The sequence below is a fragment of the Calypte anna genome, chromosome Z (assembly GCF_003957555.1).
Source record: "Calypte anna isolate BGI_N300 chromosome Z, bCalAnn1_v1.p, whole genome shotgun sequence".
NCBI lineage: Eukaryota > Metazoa > Chordata > Aves > Apodiformes > Trochilidae > Calypte > Calypte anna.
The window spans coordinates 73643043-73663423 of NC_044274.1; the positions used below are offsets into that span (position 1 = coordinate 73643043).

Here is a 20381-nt window from a genome sequence, read left to right on the forward strand (position 1 = left end):
CACACTGCACGAGTAATAAGGTGGAGAGAACAGAGAGAAAAGTGTTAACTCAGAAGCTGCCATCTCAGAAAAATGCTTGTTCAGATGGAAGTAACTATTGGTACTTGAATGTCCATCCACAAGAACACATCTCAGATTCAACACCACCTGTGGGACACACACAGGACCCCTCTGCAGTGCCTGGGGTGGATGAGGATGGTGGGGGTTGAGGACAAGGAGGCGACAGCCAGATCTTCATCTCATCAGGACCAGGGAGCTCCTCGTGTTCTCAGGAAGAGGGGGTGGGTGATGCCTGTCACCCAAACACAACTGAGGCTGGCAGCTCCTCTGCCTGTGGCCTGCAAGGGGAACCCAGCAGCTGCCATGGCTCCATGAAGTGTCAGTGATGGGTGAAGCTGCTTGGCAGCTCTCCTGTAGCCCCTCTGCTCTCCTCTACAGCCCCGGGCAGCTGCTGATTGAAGGACACATCGCTATCAGTGCTCCCCCTCCAAGAGGTGGTGGGGAGAAAAGTGGGATTATCAGGTAAAATCCTGGCGCAGGTCTGGACTGCAGTGGCTGGAGAAGGAAAAGCCTCCATAGCAGCAGAACAAGTGCCTTCCCTCCAGATTGCCCTGGGCTAACACACCACTGGTGTTAGCACAGAGCCCACACTGAGGTGTGTGCAAGGTGCCAGCTGTCACTGAGGAGTTCCTTCTTGGATGCTGCTTAACTTGAAACCAGAGAATTTGTTTCGGTGCTCACTGCGATGACAAACAAATGTAAATTAATGTTAAGCAGTAAAATGGTCACAAAGCTGCCTTTCAGCTGGGTACCAGCACACAGCATTGTCACAGCCAGATAGGATGCTCTGTACAGAAATAACACCAGCCCACAACGAGTGTTAACCTGGTTCAAAGTTGCTTAAAGCTTACTGAATTTGAGTCAGTGCCACCAGCCCTGAAATAAGTTTCTCAGGTGCATCTTGAGTTCACATTTGCACAATGTTGCTGCTTATGCTTAAGCCACCCTCACAGTAACACAAACAAGCAAGTATTTACAGTGGTGCTTGTGTAATGTTGAGCAGACCGATTTTTTTTTTCCCTTGCCACCAAAAATAAAATAAAATAAAATAAAATAAAAATAAAAGAAATTGCCTTGAGTCTCACAGCCTGTTTCAGTGTGCAGCAAGAGGAAGCGGCCCCGAGGGGCTGTTCACACCTCTTCCTTATCCCCAGATACAGCCGTGGCACCCACAGGCCATTAAAGCAGTAGCCACCCAGCTGCAGAAGACACGAAGCTGCCCCAGGTGTGGAGCACACGGGGCTCCAGGACACCCCCTGCCCCCCTCCCTTTGTCTGCCTTGGGACGCGGTCAACACGACGGGGTCGGGAAACACAACAACAAGAGCAACAACCAGTTCACCAAGCTGAAAGAGCAACATTTCCATGGGCTGGAGCCTCCTGGGCAGGATCTCTCTCCCTGGCTGGTGACCCATGGTGGTGGTGGCAGTGGTGGTGGTAGCAGTGGGGGTGGGGGTGGCAGCGGTGGCCCCGGCGGTGCCCGCGGTCGGTGCCGGCGCCCCGGGCCCCGGCGTCAGTGCCGATCGTAGGCAGTGGCTGCTGGGGGGGCTGCCCCACGGGCTGCTGCACTGTAATAGTATGGGGAACCTGCAAGAGAGCAGAGGAGGGAGAGGAAAACACAGGTGGAAAGGTTGACACCTTGCAGAGCAACGTGACATGTCCAGAGAGGGGAATGGAGCTGGGGAAGGGTCTGGAGAGCAAGGAGAAGGGATGGAGAGCAAGGAGTGGGTCTGGAGAGCCAGAAGAGGGTCTGGAGAAGTTGTGAGGAGCATCTGAGGGCCCTGTGGGTGTTGATCCTGGAGCAGAGGAGGCTGAGGGGAGACCTTGTGGGTCTCTGCAACCCCCTGAGAGGAGGTTGGAGCCAGGGGGGGTCGGGCTCTGCTCCCAAGGAACAAGGGATGGGACAAGAGGAACTTTGGGCACAACTCAAGTTGTGCCAGGGGAGGTTTAGGTTGGAGCTGGGGAAGAATTTCTGCCTGGAAAGGGTTGTCAGGGCCTGGCCCAGGCTGCCCAGGGCAGGGCTGGAGTCCCCATCATCCCTGGAGGGATTTCAGAGCCTGGGGATGTGGGGATGAGGGACATGGGGTGGAGGTGGCCTGGACAGGGATGGGGAAGGGTTGGACTGGATGATTTAAATCTTTTCCAGCCAAAAGGAACTCTCATTCTAGGCTTCTGTGACACAAGCAGCAAAGAGCTCCCCAGCCCAAGCTCTGACCCACAGCAAGAAAAGGTGATAATCAGAATAAAAATCCCATCCATGCATTGTCCATGAGAACAGCGACCATATAGACCATATAGACCATACAGATCAAGTTCCAACCCCCTGACATGGGCAGGGAGACACAGATCATAAGGAAAAAAAAAAAAGATATTAAAATTTTTCCCCTGGGGCTGAGAACATGTTCTGCCTCCCTCTCTCCCATGCCACCACTTGGTGGGGAGAAAGGAAATAGGAAACTTCCCTCACCCAGCACCGGATCCTTGTGACAGAAGAATCAGGACCCCAACAGTTCTCTGGATGCTGAGGGGGCTTGGCAGGCTTCACTGTGATTTATTTTTCCCCTCCTTTGAGAGGAGGTTGAACCCCAAAGAATTCAACACATTTCACCTGACTCAACAACAATTCCCCCTTTTTCCCATCAGGGAACAACCCCCTGGGTTTCACACAGCTCTGGCAGCAGTGACCTTGGAGCTCCAGAAGGAAACCCCACGTTTGTGCTGCCAGATCTGCTTTGGGATCACAGCACTGCACTGGCTCCTGCCTGGCCAGGGAAAGCCCTGCAGCATCCAACACGTTTGTTAAAGGAAGAAATTGTCTTCAGGACATGCTGCTCAATTGCTCTTTCACTTGGTAACAAATCTGAACTGAGAAAGTAGCTCACAGCCACCTCCAGCAAATAACATCTCGCCCAACTGTCTGAATCTCTGTATCTCAGCTTTTGGAAATGGACACTCAAGCCTCAAACTGATCAAAATAATGTTCTGGTTTTTGACTGGGTACAGGCACTACAGATCTGAATGAGTTCTGCAGGGGAGGGCTAAAGCTCTGCAGATGGACGCACTCAAACTACCAAGACCAGGCTTGAAAAATATCAGCAACGAGCTTTCTGCCCTGCAAGGGAAAGTGTGAGTAGGGTGACCATGGAGGGATTGCCTGGGATGTGGAGTGTTTGCTGGGATGAGGGAGAGCCTCTGAGTTCAGGTGGACCTGGAGAGATGCACACTTGTTCATAGAGGAGCAGCTACTAAATACATCCCCAGTGCATCAGAGAGGAAACCAGCTCTGACTCTGTGAGGAAGATCAGGCAAAAAGCTTTTCAAGGTGCTACCAGTTTGGTGTCTGAGCCACCAGCAGTTCCACATGGATGAGATGCAAGACATGCTGGAGTGTGGAAGGAGCCCCTTGGAAAGACTCAGAGAATCACAGAATGGTTTGGGTTGGAAAAGACCTTAAAGATCATCTCATTCCAACACTGCATGGGCAGGGACACCTTCCACCAAACCAGGTTGCTCCAATAGGGATTCCAATAAGGAATTCACAACCTCCCTGGGCAAATTGTTCCCAAGGTGTCTCACCCCTTCATGCTAATGAATGCTTCCTGACATCTAGCCTGTATCTCCCCTTTTCCAGTGTAAAACCATTAACCTCTGTCCTGTCACTTGGCCCTTGTCCCAAGTCCCTCCCCAGCTTTCCTGGAGCCCCTTCAGGCCCCATCCCCTCCAGCCCCCCTGCCATGCCCAGGGACACCTCTCATCCAGCCCAGGTTGCTCCCAGCCCCATCCAACCTGGCCTTGAACACCTCCAGGGAGGGGGCAGCCACAGCTTCTCTGGGCAATCTGTTCCAGAGTCTCAGCACCCTCCTGATGAAGAACTTCTTCCTCAGATCCAGCCTGAACCTCTTCTCCTGCACTTTCCATCCATTTCCCCTTCTCCTCTGCTTGGACACTCTGATGCAAAGTCCCAGAGTCAGGAACAGTCTTGTCCAAGGAGAACACTGGGAAGCTCCACAAGGGCAATGACCAGCATTCTCACACAGGTAGCCTAAAATAAATTGCTTCTATTGTGCACCCTCACCAAATGAGCACAGGAAAACTGCAGAGTTCACCACGGTTCATCCAGCTGGGGTGCTGGGGATATCACAGAATCAGAGAATGATTTGGGTTGGGAGGGACCTCTCAGGGTCATCTCTTCCACCCCCTGCAGTCACCAGATTCACTCTCAGCCTCCTCTGGACACAGCAAACTGGGGGCTGTGTGGGTCCCACTGGAGATGGACATAGCATTTCCTGAGTTTTTGGGGTAAAAAGGGTGTTTTTGGGGTCAGGAATTTTGCTGTCCCCCTCCCTCTTCCTCCTGCCACTGTTCTGGCTCAGTTCAGCTACCAAAGCCTAATAAAATATTTCTTTCCTGCTTTCCAAAGGCCTTACACTTCTCTCAAGTTTGATCTTTCCAGTTGCCTTTCAGCAGTGAAATCCAAAAGAGTTGGATTTCAAGTGAAAAATGAGAACACCACATCACAAAGCCCTCTTCCTCCCTGTCACCATGCCCCTATTCAGAAGAGACTTGTCCCTCCTCCTGCAGCTTTTCCTTCTGACTTCATACTACTGTCAATCTATTTCTTGACACAAATAACTTTTTGCCACCTGCCTGCTTTCCAGTCTTTTCACAGAAATCGTTTTTCCCCAGGTTACCCACTCCTGGCACATGTGGGGTGAGGTGGCTCAGCACCAGCACACACCAGGATTCACCAACAGTGACAGAACAGGGGCTCAGTCCCTGCTTCCTGCCCATGTGCATCCCCCTGCTCTGCATGTGCAGAAAGAGAAATAAAAGGAAAATAATGGAAAAAAGAAAAAGGAAAAAAAAAAAAAAGAAAAAAAGGAAAAAAAAAAGAAAAACAAACAAACTAAAAACCAATCCCACCCATTACACTTCTTCCACCTCTTATTCTGGCTTCAAGGTGGGGACCCCCCTGGCTACAGCCACCAAGCCAGACACCAGCCAGGTCCTGCATCCCTTCCCAGCACATCCCTCAGGAGGGGAGAGTGGGAAGGACTGAAGGAGGGAACTGTTTATTTCTGCTGTCCACCTTGCAGGGCTGAGTTGGTCACCTGCCCTTCCACAGGGGTCATGGATGGGTCACCTGTACCCACCCACCCCTGCTCAGGGGCTCAGGGGCAGAGGGAGGAAGGGCAGAGGAGGCACAGGGTGATGAGGAGCATGTGGGGCTCTGCCAGCACCCACCACCACCTCCAGAACCCAGAGCATGGTCCTGCCTTCCCCACGGAAATAATCACCCAAGTCTTTTCACCCTTTTTGGCTCTCTCTACTCCTCTTAATTCCCCCCACCAAAAATCATCTCCCAACCCAAGCACCCTTCCTTCCTGCCATCTCTCCCTTCCTCTCCTGTCCCAGAGGTCTCACCTGGTGTGATGGTTGCTGTGCAATTCCTTCTTCCATCACAGGGAATTAGCTGAACGTGGGCACTGCTGAGTGCTTACAGTGCTACCCTTCCATCTCGGTGAGGGGAGCAGGGCTTGGTAAAACAAACGGTGTCAGCCCATGTACCAGCCCTGATTAATTTTGTCAAGGTGCCTGCTCTCAGGCTGATGCTGCCAGAGCTTGCTCTCAGAAGAGAATTAGTGAACACTTGCACGTGTCCTCCTGAGAAGAGTGGGAGCATCCTGGATGTGGTTTAAATTAACCTCCTCTCCACTGCTGGTCACACAGAGATGTGCAAGGAGACTTGGGGAAGGATGTTAAGGGTTTGCCACAGGATTCTGAGCTGCTCTGATGTCCCTGCTCACTGCAGGGGGGCTGGGACAGACACCCTGTAAAGGTCTTTTCAACCCAAACCCCTCTGACTCTGTGATGACTCCACAGCCGTGGGGATGAAAGGGATGAAAAGGGAGAGCAGGACCAGGGGTAAAGGCAGAGCAGGGTTATGGTCAGGAAGGACACAGGAGATGTGTCCAACCTGCAGACATTCTTGCTCAGGCCCTACAGCCATAGCTGTGCCCAGTTTTGGGATTCCAAGTTCAAGAAGGACAAGGAGCTACTGGGAGGGGGGCTACAAGGGTGATGGAAAGGCTGGAGCACTTCTCTGTGAGGAAAGCTGAGAGGCCTGGGTCTGTTCCTCCTGCAGAAGACTGAGGGGGGATCTTATCAATATTATCATCACCTAAAGGCTGGGGGTCAGGAGGAGGGGGCCAGGCTCTTCTCTGTGGTGTTTAGGACAAGGGGCAGTGGCCACAAACTGGAGCACTGGAAGTTCCACCTCAACACAAACTAAAACTCCTTTACTTTGAAAGAGCCCTGGTGCAGGATGCAGAGGAGTTGAGGAGTCTCCTTCCCTGGAGACATTCCAGACCCACCTGGATCCCATGCTGCTGGAACCCACCAGCATCCCACCTGCTCTGGGTGACCCTGTCTGAGCAGGGGTTGGACTGAGCATCTCCAGAGGTCCAACCCCAACCCCCCTGCTGCCACCATCTCACCAGGACCTCCCTGCCCAGCTCACAGGATGCCCACGGGATGTTGGAGGAGGACAGAGAGGTTCAGGCTACACCAGCTCTCCACCAGCTCAGCAATTCACAGCCACAGAGCAGAGCAGATATTTTAAAACCATCAGGGGTCAGAGCAGGGAATTCCCACTCTAGGAAACTCCAGCATTCCCAGTGCTGTGACCAGGCTGAGCTGGAATGGTGAGTTCACCCTTAGGACTTGCTGCAGAACAAAAAAATCCCATTTATTTTTCTTTCTGATGCACCAAAACTTCTTGTTTCATAACTCCAAATTAGTGTGCTTCTAACTCAAAGGAATGTAACATTATCTGTGCAGTGACTGTGATGACTGAAACATAGGGTTTTGAAAAAAAAATTTAAAAAATGGAAGCTGAGTTTATACATTTTAACAACTGCTGCCAGAAAAAAAAAAAATAAAAAATGCCAGCATTGCTGTCAGTATTCTGTGAAACATTTCGATTTCAGTAAAGCCGTGGTTTCTGAAGGAACATGTCAGCACCTGAATCTTTTTGCCCTGGCCTCATTTAAACAAAACTTCACAGCCTGCTGCTGAGCAGATACTGCTGTAGGAATTCTTGCTGGCCCGGGAGGTGAGCCTTGCCACAGGGACCACCTTGTCCCTTCAGCTCTGCTCATGTGGTGGCCTCCACTCTGTTAAAATGAGATGGAATTTAACCCAAAACCTATCATCCCAAAAGGAAACATGAAAAAGAGGAAGAAAAGGAAACAAAGGGAATGGCAGAGATAAAAGGTGTCCTGACTGTGAATGGATGACTCTTGACCAGCTCCTGTTTTAGTCTTCTCCTGACCCAGACCCAAACATCTCCATCAGCCTCAGGGCTCCATGGGGATGTGTCCTGCTCTGTCCCCGAGGCAGCAAGCTCAGAGTTTACACCAGCCCAGCAACACAGACAGAGAGGCCACGGGCACAACCTGCTGCTGCCAGAGCCCAAAGGTCACTGCCCATCCCTGCAAGGATGCACCAAGCTCCAGGGTGACTCCAGGATGTCTCTGGAATGGCTCCAGGACAGGATCACAGAGTGACAGATTCACAGAATCTGCCAAGTTGGAAGGGACCCATTCAGGAGAGCATCATAGAATAATATAATTTTCAGAACTGGAAAGAACGTTTAAGATCACCCAGTTCCAGCGCCCCTGACATGGGATCCCACCAGAGCAGGTTGCTCAGAGCCCGGGCCTTAAAACTTATAGGAATGTGACTTCCACCAGCTCTCTGGGCATGATCAAGCCCATCTCCAGTCCCTGTGTAGGGCACCCCCAGGATCACATCAGGTGCCTGAGAGCACCATCCAACCCGTCTCGATCTCAGGCAGGTTTTTGATGTGAGCAGGGCAGCTCCAGCACCCACAGGCAGGACCTTGGTGCCCATCCCGGGAGCATCCCCTCCATGGGGTGGGCAGGCTCGGGGAGGGATTCTCATTAATTTCCCGTGCCACGCCCTTTCCTTTCCTTTCCTTTCCTTTCCTTTCCTTTCCTTTCCTTTCCTTTCCTTTCCTTTCCTTTCCTTTCCCTTTCCTTTCCTTTCCTTTCCTTTCCTTTCCCTTTCCTTTCCTTTCCTTTCCTTTCCTTTCCTTTCCTTTCCTTTCCTTTCCTTTCCTTTCCCTTTCCTGTCCTGTCCTTTCCTTTCCTTTCCTTTCCTTTCCTTTCCGTTCCTTTCCTTTCCTTTCCTTTCCTTTCCTTTCCCGGTGTCCAAACAGCACTGAAAAAGCCACCCCAGCCCCGTCTCCCCATCCCCAGGGCTCTGCTCCAGCATCAGCCCCGCTCCCCGAGGAGCTCCGGGAGGGGAAGCAGCGCGGCACCGGCTCCGGCCGCTGCCTCTCCCCGAGGTGTCCAGAGCCCAAACGCCGCCGGTTGTGGCCATGGAAACTGCGGGTGGAAGCGCAGGGACTCCCCCGGCTTTGTGCTGCTGTGCCGGTCCCTATCAGCTGGAGCTCTGATTTATGAGCGGAGCGATAACAAACCCTCCAGCCTGGCACCGAGAGCATCAGCACCACGGCACGGGAGGAAGGCACTGACTATTGCTCCCACAGGGTTCTGGTTTAGAGGACAAGAGCCATGATGGATACAGCCTGGGTGGGTCAATTACGTGGGGACTCAGCTACTTAAAACAAAGAAACTGGACGGGGTGGGAAAAAGGAAAAGAACGAGAGAAAGAGAGAAAGAGAGGAAAGAAAGAGAGAAAGAGAGAAAGAGAGAAAGAGAGAAAGAGAGAAAAGAGAGAAAGAGAGAAAGAGAGAAAGAGAGAAAGAGAGAAAGAAAGAGAGAAAAGAGAGAAAGAAAGAGAGAAAGAAAGAGAGAAAGAAAGAGAGAAAGAAAAGAGAGAAAGAGAGAAAAGAGAGAAAGAGAGAAAGAGAGAAAGAGAGAAAGAGAGAAAGAAAAGAAAAGAAAGAGAGAAAGAGAGAAAGAGAGAAAGAGAGAAAGAGAGAAAGAGAGAAAGAGAGAAAGAGAGAAAGAGAGAAAGAGAGAAAGAGAGAAAGAGAGAAAGAGAGAAAGAAAGAAAGAGAGAAAGAAGAGAAGAAAGAAAGAGAGAAAGAAAGAGAGAAAGAAAGAGAGAAAGAAAGAGAGAAAGAAAGAGAGAAAGAAAGAGAGAAAGAAAAGAGAGAAAGAAAGAGAGAAAGAAAGAAAGAGAAAGAAAGAAAGAAAGAAAGAAAGAAAGAAAGAAAGAAAGAAAAGAAAGAAAAAGAAAGAAAGAAAGAAAGAAGAAGAAGAAAGAGAGAAAGAGAGAAAGAGAGAAAGAGAGAAAGAAAGAGAGAAAGAAAGAGAGAAAGAAAGAAAGAAAGAAAGAAAGAAAGAGAGAAAGAAAGAGAGAAAGAAAGAAAGAAAGAGAGAAAGAAAGAGAGAAAGAAAGAGAGAAAGAGAGAAGAGAGAAAGAGAGAAAGAGAGAAAGAGAGAAAGAGAGAAAGAGAGAAAGAGAGAAAGAGAGAAAGAAAGAAAGAAAGAAAGAAAGAAAGAAGAAAGAAAGAAAGAAAGAAAGAAAGAAAGAAAGAAAGAAGAAAGAAAGAAAGAAAGAAAGAAAGAAAGAAAGAAAGAAAAGAAAGAAAGAAAGAAAGAAAGAAAGAAGTATGACAAAAACTCCGAATTATTTCACTGCTGGAGGTCACATATAACAGCCCTGTCATCCATAAATCTGGAAATCTCTAAGGCATGCTACTCCTGTGTTGAGAGATGACAATTAATTGGTATTTTACTTACCTCATCCATGCAAATTATGCGGGAAAAAATTCTAATTACTGCATGCTACATGTATATAAGGTCAAAGTGGGCCAGCTTTTGACAGTGGTGTAAAATGGATTATGTTTATCCTTCACGTGAGGGCCATGATCCTGCAGGAGCCACGGGGCTCCTCCTGCCTCCCACCGCTCGTCGGGACGGCGGAGCAGGGATGGACGGGAGACACAAAGTGCTTGGGAGAGACAAGAGGGGGGGAGCAGGGGACCCCCTGGAAACCTGGCACAACAAGTGCTGCCGGGACAACAGGATTTCTGGTCCTCAAAAAGAAACCCACCCAAAAACGGAGATCCTGCCTTCTGTGTCTCTGGAAGGGTTTTAAGGGGCAGGAAGGGGAAGAGCGTTGGGCATGGGTCCTCTTGATGGGGAAAGCAACTTACCCAGGAGTCCAGGGTTGGGAAACCTCCAGGAGTCGTTGTAGGTGGAATACTGTGGGTGGCTGTATGGGCTCCCAGAAAACTCGCTCCCTAAGTTAAGGAGAAAAAAAAACCAAACAAACAACAGACAAAACATTATTTCATTTTAAGATTGCAGTTACTGCGTGGGGGAAAGGAGCTCCTGAGCACACGCTGTGCTCTGGTGAAAGCACTGCTGGACACCCTCTGTGAGGAAGGGCAACATTAATAATTTATTTCATAAATAAATGGGTGCAGCCATCTGGGGTTTTTTTTGTTTGGTTTTGGTTTTTTTGTGGTTTTTTTTTTGTGTTTTTTTTTTATATCCTTGTCATGCCCCATCCCTGTCCTGCTGAGCTGCTGGGACATTCTCAGGCAGCCCATGTGGATGGGAGTGAGGAGAGATGGAGAGGACACATGGGCAGGGCTGGTCCTTGACTCTTTGGCCCTGCAGTAGCCAGGGCAATAGATGGTGTGAGGACATGGCTGCTCTGAGAGCATCTGCTGGCAGGAGGAGATGAACCACCTCATCTAAGTACCTTTCCAGGCTCTCCAGGACAATCATAATCACAGAATCAGAGAATCACAGAGTGGTTTGGGTTGGAGGGGACCTTAAAGCTCATCCAGTCCCAGCTGGACAATCCAGGGACCCCTCCCTAGCCCAGGGTGCTCCAAGCCCCATCCAACCTTCAGCACTGCCAGGGATGGGGCACAGCTTCTGGGGGCAACCTGAGGCTCAGCACCCTCACCCCAAACAACTTCTCCCTCATGTCCAGCCTAAATCTGCCCTTTTCAAGTTTTAAACCATTAAACATGTTGTTGGTTCCAGACATCTGTCCATCCTGCAGCCCAGGGAAAGAGATGCTCACATCAGTTTCAGGTAGTTTTGAAACCCTTCAGACACAGACAGGAGAAATCTCAAGGAGTTACTGCTATTCCTCTCCTCACCAGCTCCCGCTCTCCCCATCTGTTCTTTCTCTTCACATGTCACCTCCTGCTCCATACTTCATCTCTCTTCAGAGAGATGCTCTTCAGGACAGAGCCTTGCACCATGGGGCTCTGACCCGGGGCTCCACCACCATGCAAATACCAACACTGCTGCTGATTTGTAAGGAAAACATCTACAGGTGACACTTCCCTGCTCTCCTCCTCCCTTTCCTCCTCCTCTCCCATTCCCTCTTCTCCTACACAAATCCATGCACAACACCAGAGCAGGGCAGGAGGAAGGTTTCCTGTGGCAAAGAGAAGGAGGGGGCAGTGAGGATGCACAGAAGATGCTCCCTGCCACCCTCACCTCTTCTGGTGCTCAGTGACCTCCCCTGTGCCCAGGACAGAGGTGGTGAAGCTCTGCAGGCTGTGCTGGGGAGCCCTGGGATGGGCAGCATGGTGTTCTGCAGCAGGCCTGACACCCCCTGGGTCACCAGCAGAAGTGTTTTCTGGCAGTACAGAGGTAACACAGGTTGGTGACCAATCTTAGGGTCAGATCAAGGGCAGCTTGACCTCCCCATGATGCTGCTTCAGTTCAAGCAAGGTGCAACACAGGACACCAGCCAAGAGCCACCCATCCCTGCTCCATGCCAGGGGGGCTCTGATAAGTCCCCATCCCTGCTCCCCACAGCTCTCTGGACCTGTGGGACTGCACCTTCCACCTGCTCTGACCCCAGCCCAGTGTCCACAGACAGGTCAGTGAGATGGGGCCTGACACCAGACATTGTTGTGTTCACCACATTCCTGCAGAAGCACAGAGAAAGTTTTCAGTACTCCAAGGAATGGCATTAATTCACCATGAGCCATGGGAAACAGTCTCCAAGCCTTTCTTCTTGGTGCAGTTCTCATTTCCTCCCTGCTCCCTGTCTTTATGGGTGACAGATGACATCATGACCTGAAGTCACCTCCATCACACTGCTCACTCCAGGCACAGTGAAGACCCCAAAGCCAGAAGAGGTGCCAGGAGCCACCTGAGGTCCCAGAGACACTGGCAAAGGTGTCCCCCCTTGCCTTCCACCAGAACCCCCCCGTGTCAGGACACAGCAGCTCCTCCCTGGACCCTTCTCTTGCCTCCCCACCACACACAGGAGGCTGCCTGCTCACTCAGAGCCTTCCCAGCTCCTCCCTGATCCCAAACCTCCTCAGCTTCCAGCAAGCCCCCTGCCCCAGCTCTGCCCCACCAGTGTCTGCTCAAAGATGCCCAACAAACGTCACGGGTGGGCAGCAAGTCCTGTCCCCATCCCCCAGGGCTCACGGCCAGGTCCTGCACAAGAAAACCCTCACCCCATGGGTGCCTCCTCCACACTGCCCATCCCAACACCTTCACCTCCTTCCTCCACAGGGACGAGAAATGGGGCGATTTGGCCCCGTTTTGGTTGCACCAGTGGCGAGTGATGGGAGCAGGTCCCAGCACTGTGTCCTGATCCAGGGCAGGGACAGAGGGAAGGGGTGGGCAGGGCAGAGATGGGACAGGCAGGAGGGAAATGGGGCGGGGTGTGCGGGACAGGGTGGGCAGGACAGGCAGACAGACCCCGTCCTGTGCATACAGGGCACACAGAGGATGCCACCAGCAGCCCAACGAGTCCCTGAGCCCCCCAGGTGGCACAGACACCCCCAGCAGTGGTGTCCCCAGCTGTCCCCCCTGCCCTCCTCGTCCCTCAGCCCCCTCCATCCCGCTGGGGGCCGCGGGTGGTCCGGGGCTGACATCTCATTGTTCCATCCTCTCCTCCTCCCCCACCGCCCCGCTGCCCTCCTCCTCGCACGCACGCACAGACACACATCGTGGGCCCTCTCTGGGGGATGCTCCAGTGCCTGTCAGGCTGAGTCTTCCAATTCTCTGTTTTTTATGCCTCAGTGGTCAGGGTGTCAAGCTCCTGCAGTACAGACCAGCCAGGAGCTCGAGGAGTCACTGAGCACCATCAGCTCGGTGACAGTACTGCTTGCTTCTTAACATACTCTGCATATCCATCAGCCTTGCAGGGAAGGGGAAAAGGAAAAAAAAATAGAAAAAGAGAGAAGGAAAATGAGAGAAAAGAAATAGGAGAGAAGGGAGAGGAGAGGGAGAAGCGGGGGAGAAAGTCCCAAGCCCTGCTCCTAGCATCACAGCACTTAGTGCAGCCCCTAGGTAAGATGGAGCTGGGTGGAGGAAGCACCAAGCACCTCCTGATTCCCAGCACATCTCCCAAGGTCCATCAGCTTCACTTCTTGACAGCCCAGCTCCACCCATCCCAAATCCAGCAGAAACCATCTCCCAGGGCCCTGCTGCATGCACGGAGAGGGGGTGGGATGGTGGCCCCCTTCCCCCTCACCCTGGCATCACCCAGGCACAGAGACACCAAACCCAAGGATTGTGCCAGCCCCAGCCAGCCCTTGCTGCAGACCCCAAAGGGCTCAGACCCTCCCATCACCTCCCCCCCCCAAAAAGAAAAGGTTTTCAGGGGATGGGAAGGACAGCTCCCAGTAAACCCCACCTCTAGTGGGATGGGGGTACAGCCCCTGGTCCAGGGGGTGACCCCACACAAGGAGGCTGATGGTGGGGGGTGGTGAAGCAGCATGACCCCCGCTGCAGAGCAGTGTTGTCCCCTCTGCAGCTTTTTCCCTGGGGACTACCTGCTCGTGGGTGTCTCCAGGCAACCTTCCTGCAAGCTTTGGGAACTGCAGAAAGGCTGAAAAGCCTGAGCTTAAAAATCTCAGGAACCAGGAGGTGAAGAGAGAGACTTTTTTGGTGTCTTCCCAGCTGCCATAGAGAACAACCAGCATGGGGAGTGGGGAGGATGCAGGTACCAGGGCTGGACATGGAGCAGAAGGGTGGTGGAGACCCTCATCTCATCCCCACCAAACTGCAGCAGGACTGTGGCTATCACAGAACATTCTGAGTTGGAAGGGATCCATCAGGACCATGGAGTCCAACTCCTCGGGCAAAGGGAGAGCAGGAGCTGCTGGACAGACAGACCCAGGGTCAATCTCCTCCAGCTTTGGACCTTGGCAGCAGGGAGGGCCATGCAAATAATTTGCCATCTGTTCTGTAACCACAGATCCTGTAACCACAGAGCAAGGTCAGTAATGGGGTCTCTGCAGGTTCTCTGCTCTGATCCCTGGCCCAAAGCAGGGGCAGCTTTCACGTGTCCATCCAAGGGCTGGGAGTCTCCCAGGATGGAGATGTCACATCCTGCTTGGGCTCCAGCCTGGCCGTGGGCACTGCACAGAGCACAGGGCTCCTGTTCCATGAGGGAGCAGAGCAGTAACAGGTTCAGGCTGGAGCTGAGGAAGAAGTTCTTCATCAGGAGGGTGCTGAGACTCTGGAACAGATTGCCCAGAGAAGCTGTGGCTGCCCCCTCCCTGGAGGTGTTCAAGGCCAGGTTGGATGGGGCTGGGAGCAACCTGGGCTGGATGAGAGGTGTCCCTGGGCATGGCAGGGGTATGGAGGGGATGAGCTCTGAGCTCCCTCCAACCTCAGCCACCCTCTGGTTCTCTGATTCTATGAAATTTGTCCTCCTAGGACCATGTGGCACCTGACAGCAGCAGAAACCAGCAGCACAGCACAGGCTCATTACCCAGCTGCTGGTACCTTTGTCCTGAAACACAAAATCCCAACAAATGCTCAAGAAAGAGGTTTTGTATGTCATGTCCAACACCTTGCTCCAGCCTGCAGAAAACCCAACTGACCAGAAGCTCCAGAGCCAGCACAGCTCACCCAGAGGCAAACACATCAAGGTGGAAACACACCTGGACACTTTTCACTGCATTTTCTCAGGGTTTGGGGTCACAGAGAAGCCATCAGGACCAGAGGGGTGAATGTCTGTGTCTGCATGAGGGCTGCAGGGGATGGATGATGCTTCGTGGGAACTGGGACAGGCTGCAGGTGACACAGCCTCCCTGCCACCACCCACAGCACCTCCCACCCGTGGGCAGAGCCCTGCAGTGCCACAGACTCGTCCCAGGTGTTGGTTTTCCCCACCAGCACCCATTAGTTGGGTCCTTCTGCTACCCAAGCTCCTCTGGCAGGAGATGAGCCCCTCTCAAGGGGCTTTCCCTGCCTGCTCCTTCACAGTGCTCTCTAATTAAAATTAACATTTCCACAACTTCTCTTTGTTTTCTGTCGTTGTCTTCTGTGGAAGCAATTCCATGGACCATAAATCTCTCCAGGGAATCCCAGTAACAACCAGTGCCCCTTTGCTGGACAGGCCACAGGGGTAAGGCAGGAACTCCAGGGAACATCAGCTGCCAACCCCCACAGAAATTGCTTTGACAGAAAAATAGAGTTTCACACCACTAACATATTCTTGCAGACCTGTGACTATTTTGATGAAGTCCTTCAGCGAAAAAAGAACCATAAATTTCCTTTGAATTTTCTTTTCTTTTCTTTTTTTTTCCAAAAATTCAATTTTTCTTACTAAAATTAAAGTTTTCCCAAACAAATATTTTCCTTCTTGTTCTTTTAAGTTCAGAGAGACGTCAAGAATTCAAATGGAGCTCAGTGAGGTTAAGAAAAAAAGTATCCAAAAATCTCAGCTGCTTTGAACTGTAGCTTTGAATCAAAAAACCAAAACCAAAACAATAAAAAAACCTCCTCAGTTCTGTTCAAAGTAACTTTTATTGCCAGTTTTTGTTTGGACTGATCCTCGGGACTGCCTTCCAGCTTTCCTTTCATTAGGAAGCAACAGGACCAGTGATTTATGCTGCTGTAATCCCTGTCAGCTGTGGTTAACCTGGGGGGTCTGCAGAGCCAGGGCTGAGCACCAGCAGCCCTGCCAGGTCCCTCACAAAGTCCCCTTTGTCAGCAGAAGTGCCCTGGGACAGGGGACATCAATAACTCTGCTGCCTGCTCTGCCAGCCCAGCACCCTGGGACATTCATCTGCTGCTCCAGGCAGAGCAGCCAAGGTGCTCAAGGAAAAACAAAATAAAAAAGAGGGAAAAGACCCACCCAAACACAGCAGTGATGCAGCAAAATGGGTATTTCAGGAGCAATGCTCCCCCCCAGGGAGAACCAAGGAGGGAAATAGAGTGTGCAGGGCAAAACCCACGGTGTGCTACCCAATTTATCTCATGAGAATACCCAGGGTGACAAAAAGCTGGAAACCCTGGGAGAAGCAAGCAGGGATGGAGGGACAGACTTAGGGTTTGCTCTGGGGGATGCTCAGCATCATGAGCAGTAGGGCTTGGGTCTGGAAGGAGCTTTAATGGGAAAAAAATGTCTCCCAAGAGGGCAGAAAGCTGTCGTGTTGGAGAGCCTCTTCAGTGGGGAGTTTTGGAAGAAAAAAGCTGCTTTTCAAAGTGCCTCAGATCCTCTGCACTGGAATGGGAACAGGCTCCCAGCCTCTGGACCCTCACCTACCAGCAGTTCACTCAGAAAGGACTGAATAAAGTGTTAATAAACAGAAGAGGAGAAATGCTTCTTGTGCAAAATAAAAATTAATATTTTTTTAGGATGAAATTAGGAAGTGATAAATTCCAGCACAAAAATAGTCCTGGCAAATGATTCTTGGGTAAAAATCTCCTTAAACAGGAAAAAAAACCCCACACCTCACTTCTTAATTTTCAGTGAAAAAATAAAAAAGCAAACAGGGAGTTCTGAGCCCTCCAAGCCTCTCCCTGTTTTCCTCCAACACAACACAAGAAAACTGTGTCCAACACCCCAAGACAGAGCCCCTGGAGCTGCCCTGTCCTGCAAGAGCCCAGCCAGCCGTGGGGACACTCATTCACCAGGTCCCTGGCAGTGCTGTTAATGACACACAATTAATTAGGCAGTGTAGCTGTTAATTGCCAGGGCCAGCGGTGTGAGGATCAATAGATTGGTTATCACCCCCTATCACCCCTTCACTCTTCACTCACCAAGAGCACATCCCACTCACATCTGCCATGTCCTGCAGCCATTCATTAACCCTGCAATTAACGACCGAGGTGCAACCAGTGCCCAAGCATTCCCCTTCATTTGGGATGTCACAGAATGAGAGGAGCCCACGCAGCACCAGCTGATTGCTCCTGCACCTCAGACAGGCAGAATCCTGTGGCTGGAAGGTTGGGCACATCCAGGCAACATCTCTCCAAAGTTCCCATCAAGACCTCCAGCTCCAACTGATGTCTGTACTGTTGTCTAATTCTAATGAAGGCTCTATATGATTTTATGACCATTCAGATGGGGATGGTACTTCCCCCCTTATTTAATCCTTATATTAATGAGCACCCGCTCCAGGATGTACAGTTTTATTTTTAATGGTTCTGAGCAGGTTGTCATATTTTAAGAAAACAGTAACATGCAGGTTTTTGTAACACTACCTCATTTCCAAGAAGCTAGAAGGCACAGAAGCCCCTCAATGACTAACGAGATGTGGGTTAAGGTGGACGTACCTTGCTGTGAAGTCACTGTACTATTCTCGACCCGTGCTGCCTGCCATAAAATTTTAATGCTGCTTCTGACATATTTATGAAATACCTCACCCAGTCTTTGCAGCATGACAAAGAAGATTTACACCTGCAATTACTGCAAGCACATAGGTTTTAGCTATGCACTTTAAACTTTTGTACACAAAGGTATTTAACTTTAATACAACAAAGGTAGGAGGTGCCACCAAGCAACCGTGTGGGAACTGTGTGAGGGGAGATGGATCTCCCTGCCCCAGGGGGATGGGGCTGCCCACCCCAAATGGCATTGCTGTTAATGACGATGAGGAATTGGCCCTTTCCCTCTCCCAGATCCCCCCTGCAGAGCTCTCTGCCCTCCCCACCAGCCCCCAGCATCCAGATCCCAGCAGCAGCAGTGGCATCGAGGACACCACCGACACATCCAGAACTCTGGAGCTGGCACTGCCCAACACAGTGATGGGAATGTGGTGCTGGATGTGCTGCTGGGGGACCCAGACCTTCACCAGGGAACCTCAGACTGGTTTGGGTTGGGATCTCAAAGAAAAAGCAAAAGCCTCTTGTCCTGCTGGGAAAACCTTGTGTGGATGAGCCACATCAGTTCTCACCATCTCAACATTTAATGATTTAAAACTTGAAGTGGGGAGACTGAGGTTGGAGATGGGGGAGAAATCCTTTGGGGTGAGGGTGCTGAGCCCCAGGTTGCCCCCAGAAGCTGTGGCTGCCCCATCCCTGGCAGTGCTGAAGGTTGGATGGGGCTTGGAGCACCCTGGGCTGGGGGAGGGGTCCCTGACCATGGCAGGGGGGTTGGGACTGGATGAGCTTTAAGGTCCCTTCCAACCCAAACCATTCTGTGATTCCATGGTCTCAACCCTTCTGCCTCCAGGAACAGCTTTTCAGCTGGGCTTCAGGCTTCAGCCACCCCTGGGCTGCAGCTTTGGGCCATCTCCAGAGCATGTGTCCCCCTCCAGCCCCCTCTGTCATCGTGTGGAGCTCCTGCAAGCTCCAAAATACCAAGAGGCATCCCCAGCAGAAGCGTCAGTTTTTGTTTTCTGACACCAAACACAATGCAAATGAACCTCCTGAGTGACAGAAGAACAAATCATTTCTCTCTGGGTTTCCACAGCACTGCTCTGGTTTTACACCACATCCACGTCACAGCCATCCTTCCATCGCAGAGAACAAAACCCACGTCAGCCCCCAGGAGCCAGGGAGAACCTCCTGTGTCCAAAGCCATCCCCAAGCAGCATCTGCAGGCACCTGGCCTGGTCCTGCTGAGCCAGGCAGAAGTTGTGCCAGTGCTGTGGACACACAGTGAGGAGGGGAGCAGTGAGGAGGAGCTGTATCCAGGGGTGGCAGCTTGGGGACACCATGGTGGCCCTGGCATGTTCCACAGAGACCTGTGGCTTCATGTACATCCCAGTGGCCCAACCTTTGCTGCTTTCACACAGGATGGGATGGATTTGGTGAATCTGTTGCTAAATGGACATCAAGTCAGGACCAGGGTGCTGACCCAAGTCATGCAGAAATTCAGGGAATTGGCTCCTGAGCAAGTACTGGGGTCAGCTGCATGCTCCTACTCCATCTCGTGTGATAGTGGCCATGGGCCCACCAATGTCTTAGCACTTTTCTTGGCATTTTCACATGTTATGATAAAGTCTCAGTTTGCTCACAAACTCCTGGAAAGAGGATACTTAATTCTAAAAACATTTAATTTTTTTTTTTTCATTTCTGAATGCTGGAGTGTATCCCAAGTGCAGATGTTCTGTTCTCAAACCATCCCAACTACAGGCAAACTTTCCCCACCAGCAATCCTCACATGGAGATCAGAGCCACAGTTTTGGAAAACTAGTCCCTCATGTGGTAAAAACGCTGAATTCAGGAGTAATGCTCTGCAGGGCAGTGACTGCACCACCCCAGACCTCTGCACAGGATGTTCTGCAGTGCAAAGAAGGAGCCAGAGGGGCTGGCACAGGACAGGGGATCCAATGTTCATCTCTCCATACAAACACTGCAAGCAGGAGACATCCAGTTCATCACCAGACAACTTGTCCAGTGCTTCCTCACATCACAGAGATGAGCAGAGCCCTCAGGCTGTGTCTGATTCAGGCACAAAGGATCACAGAACCCCAGACTGGTTTGGGTTGGAAGGAACCTCAAAGCTCACCCAGTCCTAGACCCCTGCCATGGTCAGGGACCCCTCCCCCAGCCCAGGGTGCTCCAAGCCCCATCCAACCTTCAGCACTGCCAGGGATGGGGCAGCCACAGCTTCTGGGGGCAACCTGGGGCTCAGCACCCTCACCCCAAAGGATTTCTCCTCTCCATCTCCCCTCTCCCAGCTCCAAACCCTTCCCCCTCGCAGGGTCCCATCCCTCCAGGCCCTTGTCCCAAGTCCCTCCCCAGCTTTCCTGGAGCCCCTTCAGGACCTGGAAGGTGCTCTAAGTTCTCCCCATTGCAGCCTTCTCTTCTCCAGCCTCAACACAACAACTCTCTCAGCCTGGCTCCAGAGCAGAGCTGCTCCAGCCCTTCCAGCACCTCCATCACCTCCTCTGCACTGGCTCCAACAGCTCCGGGTCCTTCTGCTGATGGGGACCCCAGAGCTGGACACAGCTTTACCCCAGGGGGGTCTCCCCAGAGCAGAGCAGAGGGGACAATCCCCTCCCTGGCCCTGCTGCTCGCACTCTGGGGATGCAGCACAGGACAGGGGGGGTTTGATGGCTCCTGCTCAGCTTCTCCTCACCCAACACCCCCAGCTCCTACTCCTCAGGGATCTCTACAGACATTCCACACCCAGCCTAGGTTTGTG

The 20381-nt window shown here is 51.7% G+C and overlaps 1 protein-coding gene across 7 annotated transcripts in view; it reads right to left on the minus strand.

Moving 5' to 3' along the window:
• Positions 1-1566: 1566 nt before the first annotated feature.
• PAX5 (paired box 5) overlaps positions 1567-20381 on the minus strand; it is a 109511-nt gene continuing 90696 nt past the window's right edge. For 5 of the 7 annotated variants that reach the window (XM_030467260.1, XM_030467259.1, XM_030467257.1 and 2 more), the window contains 2 exons: positions 10213-10299; positions 1573-1646 (listed from right to left, as the gene is read on the minus strand). In XM_030467260.1, coding sequence (XP_030323120.1) covers positions 1573-1646; positions 10213-10299 — 161 coding nt within the window. Of the gene's footprint in view, positions 1647-10212; positions 10300-20381 lie in introns of all 7 variants that reach the window. The other 2 variants (XM_030467255.1, XM_030467256.1) reach the window with 1 other exon arrangement.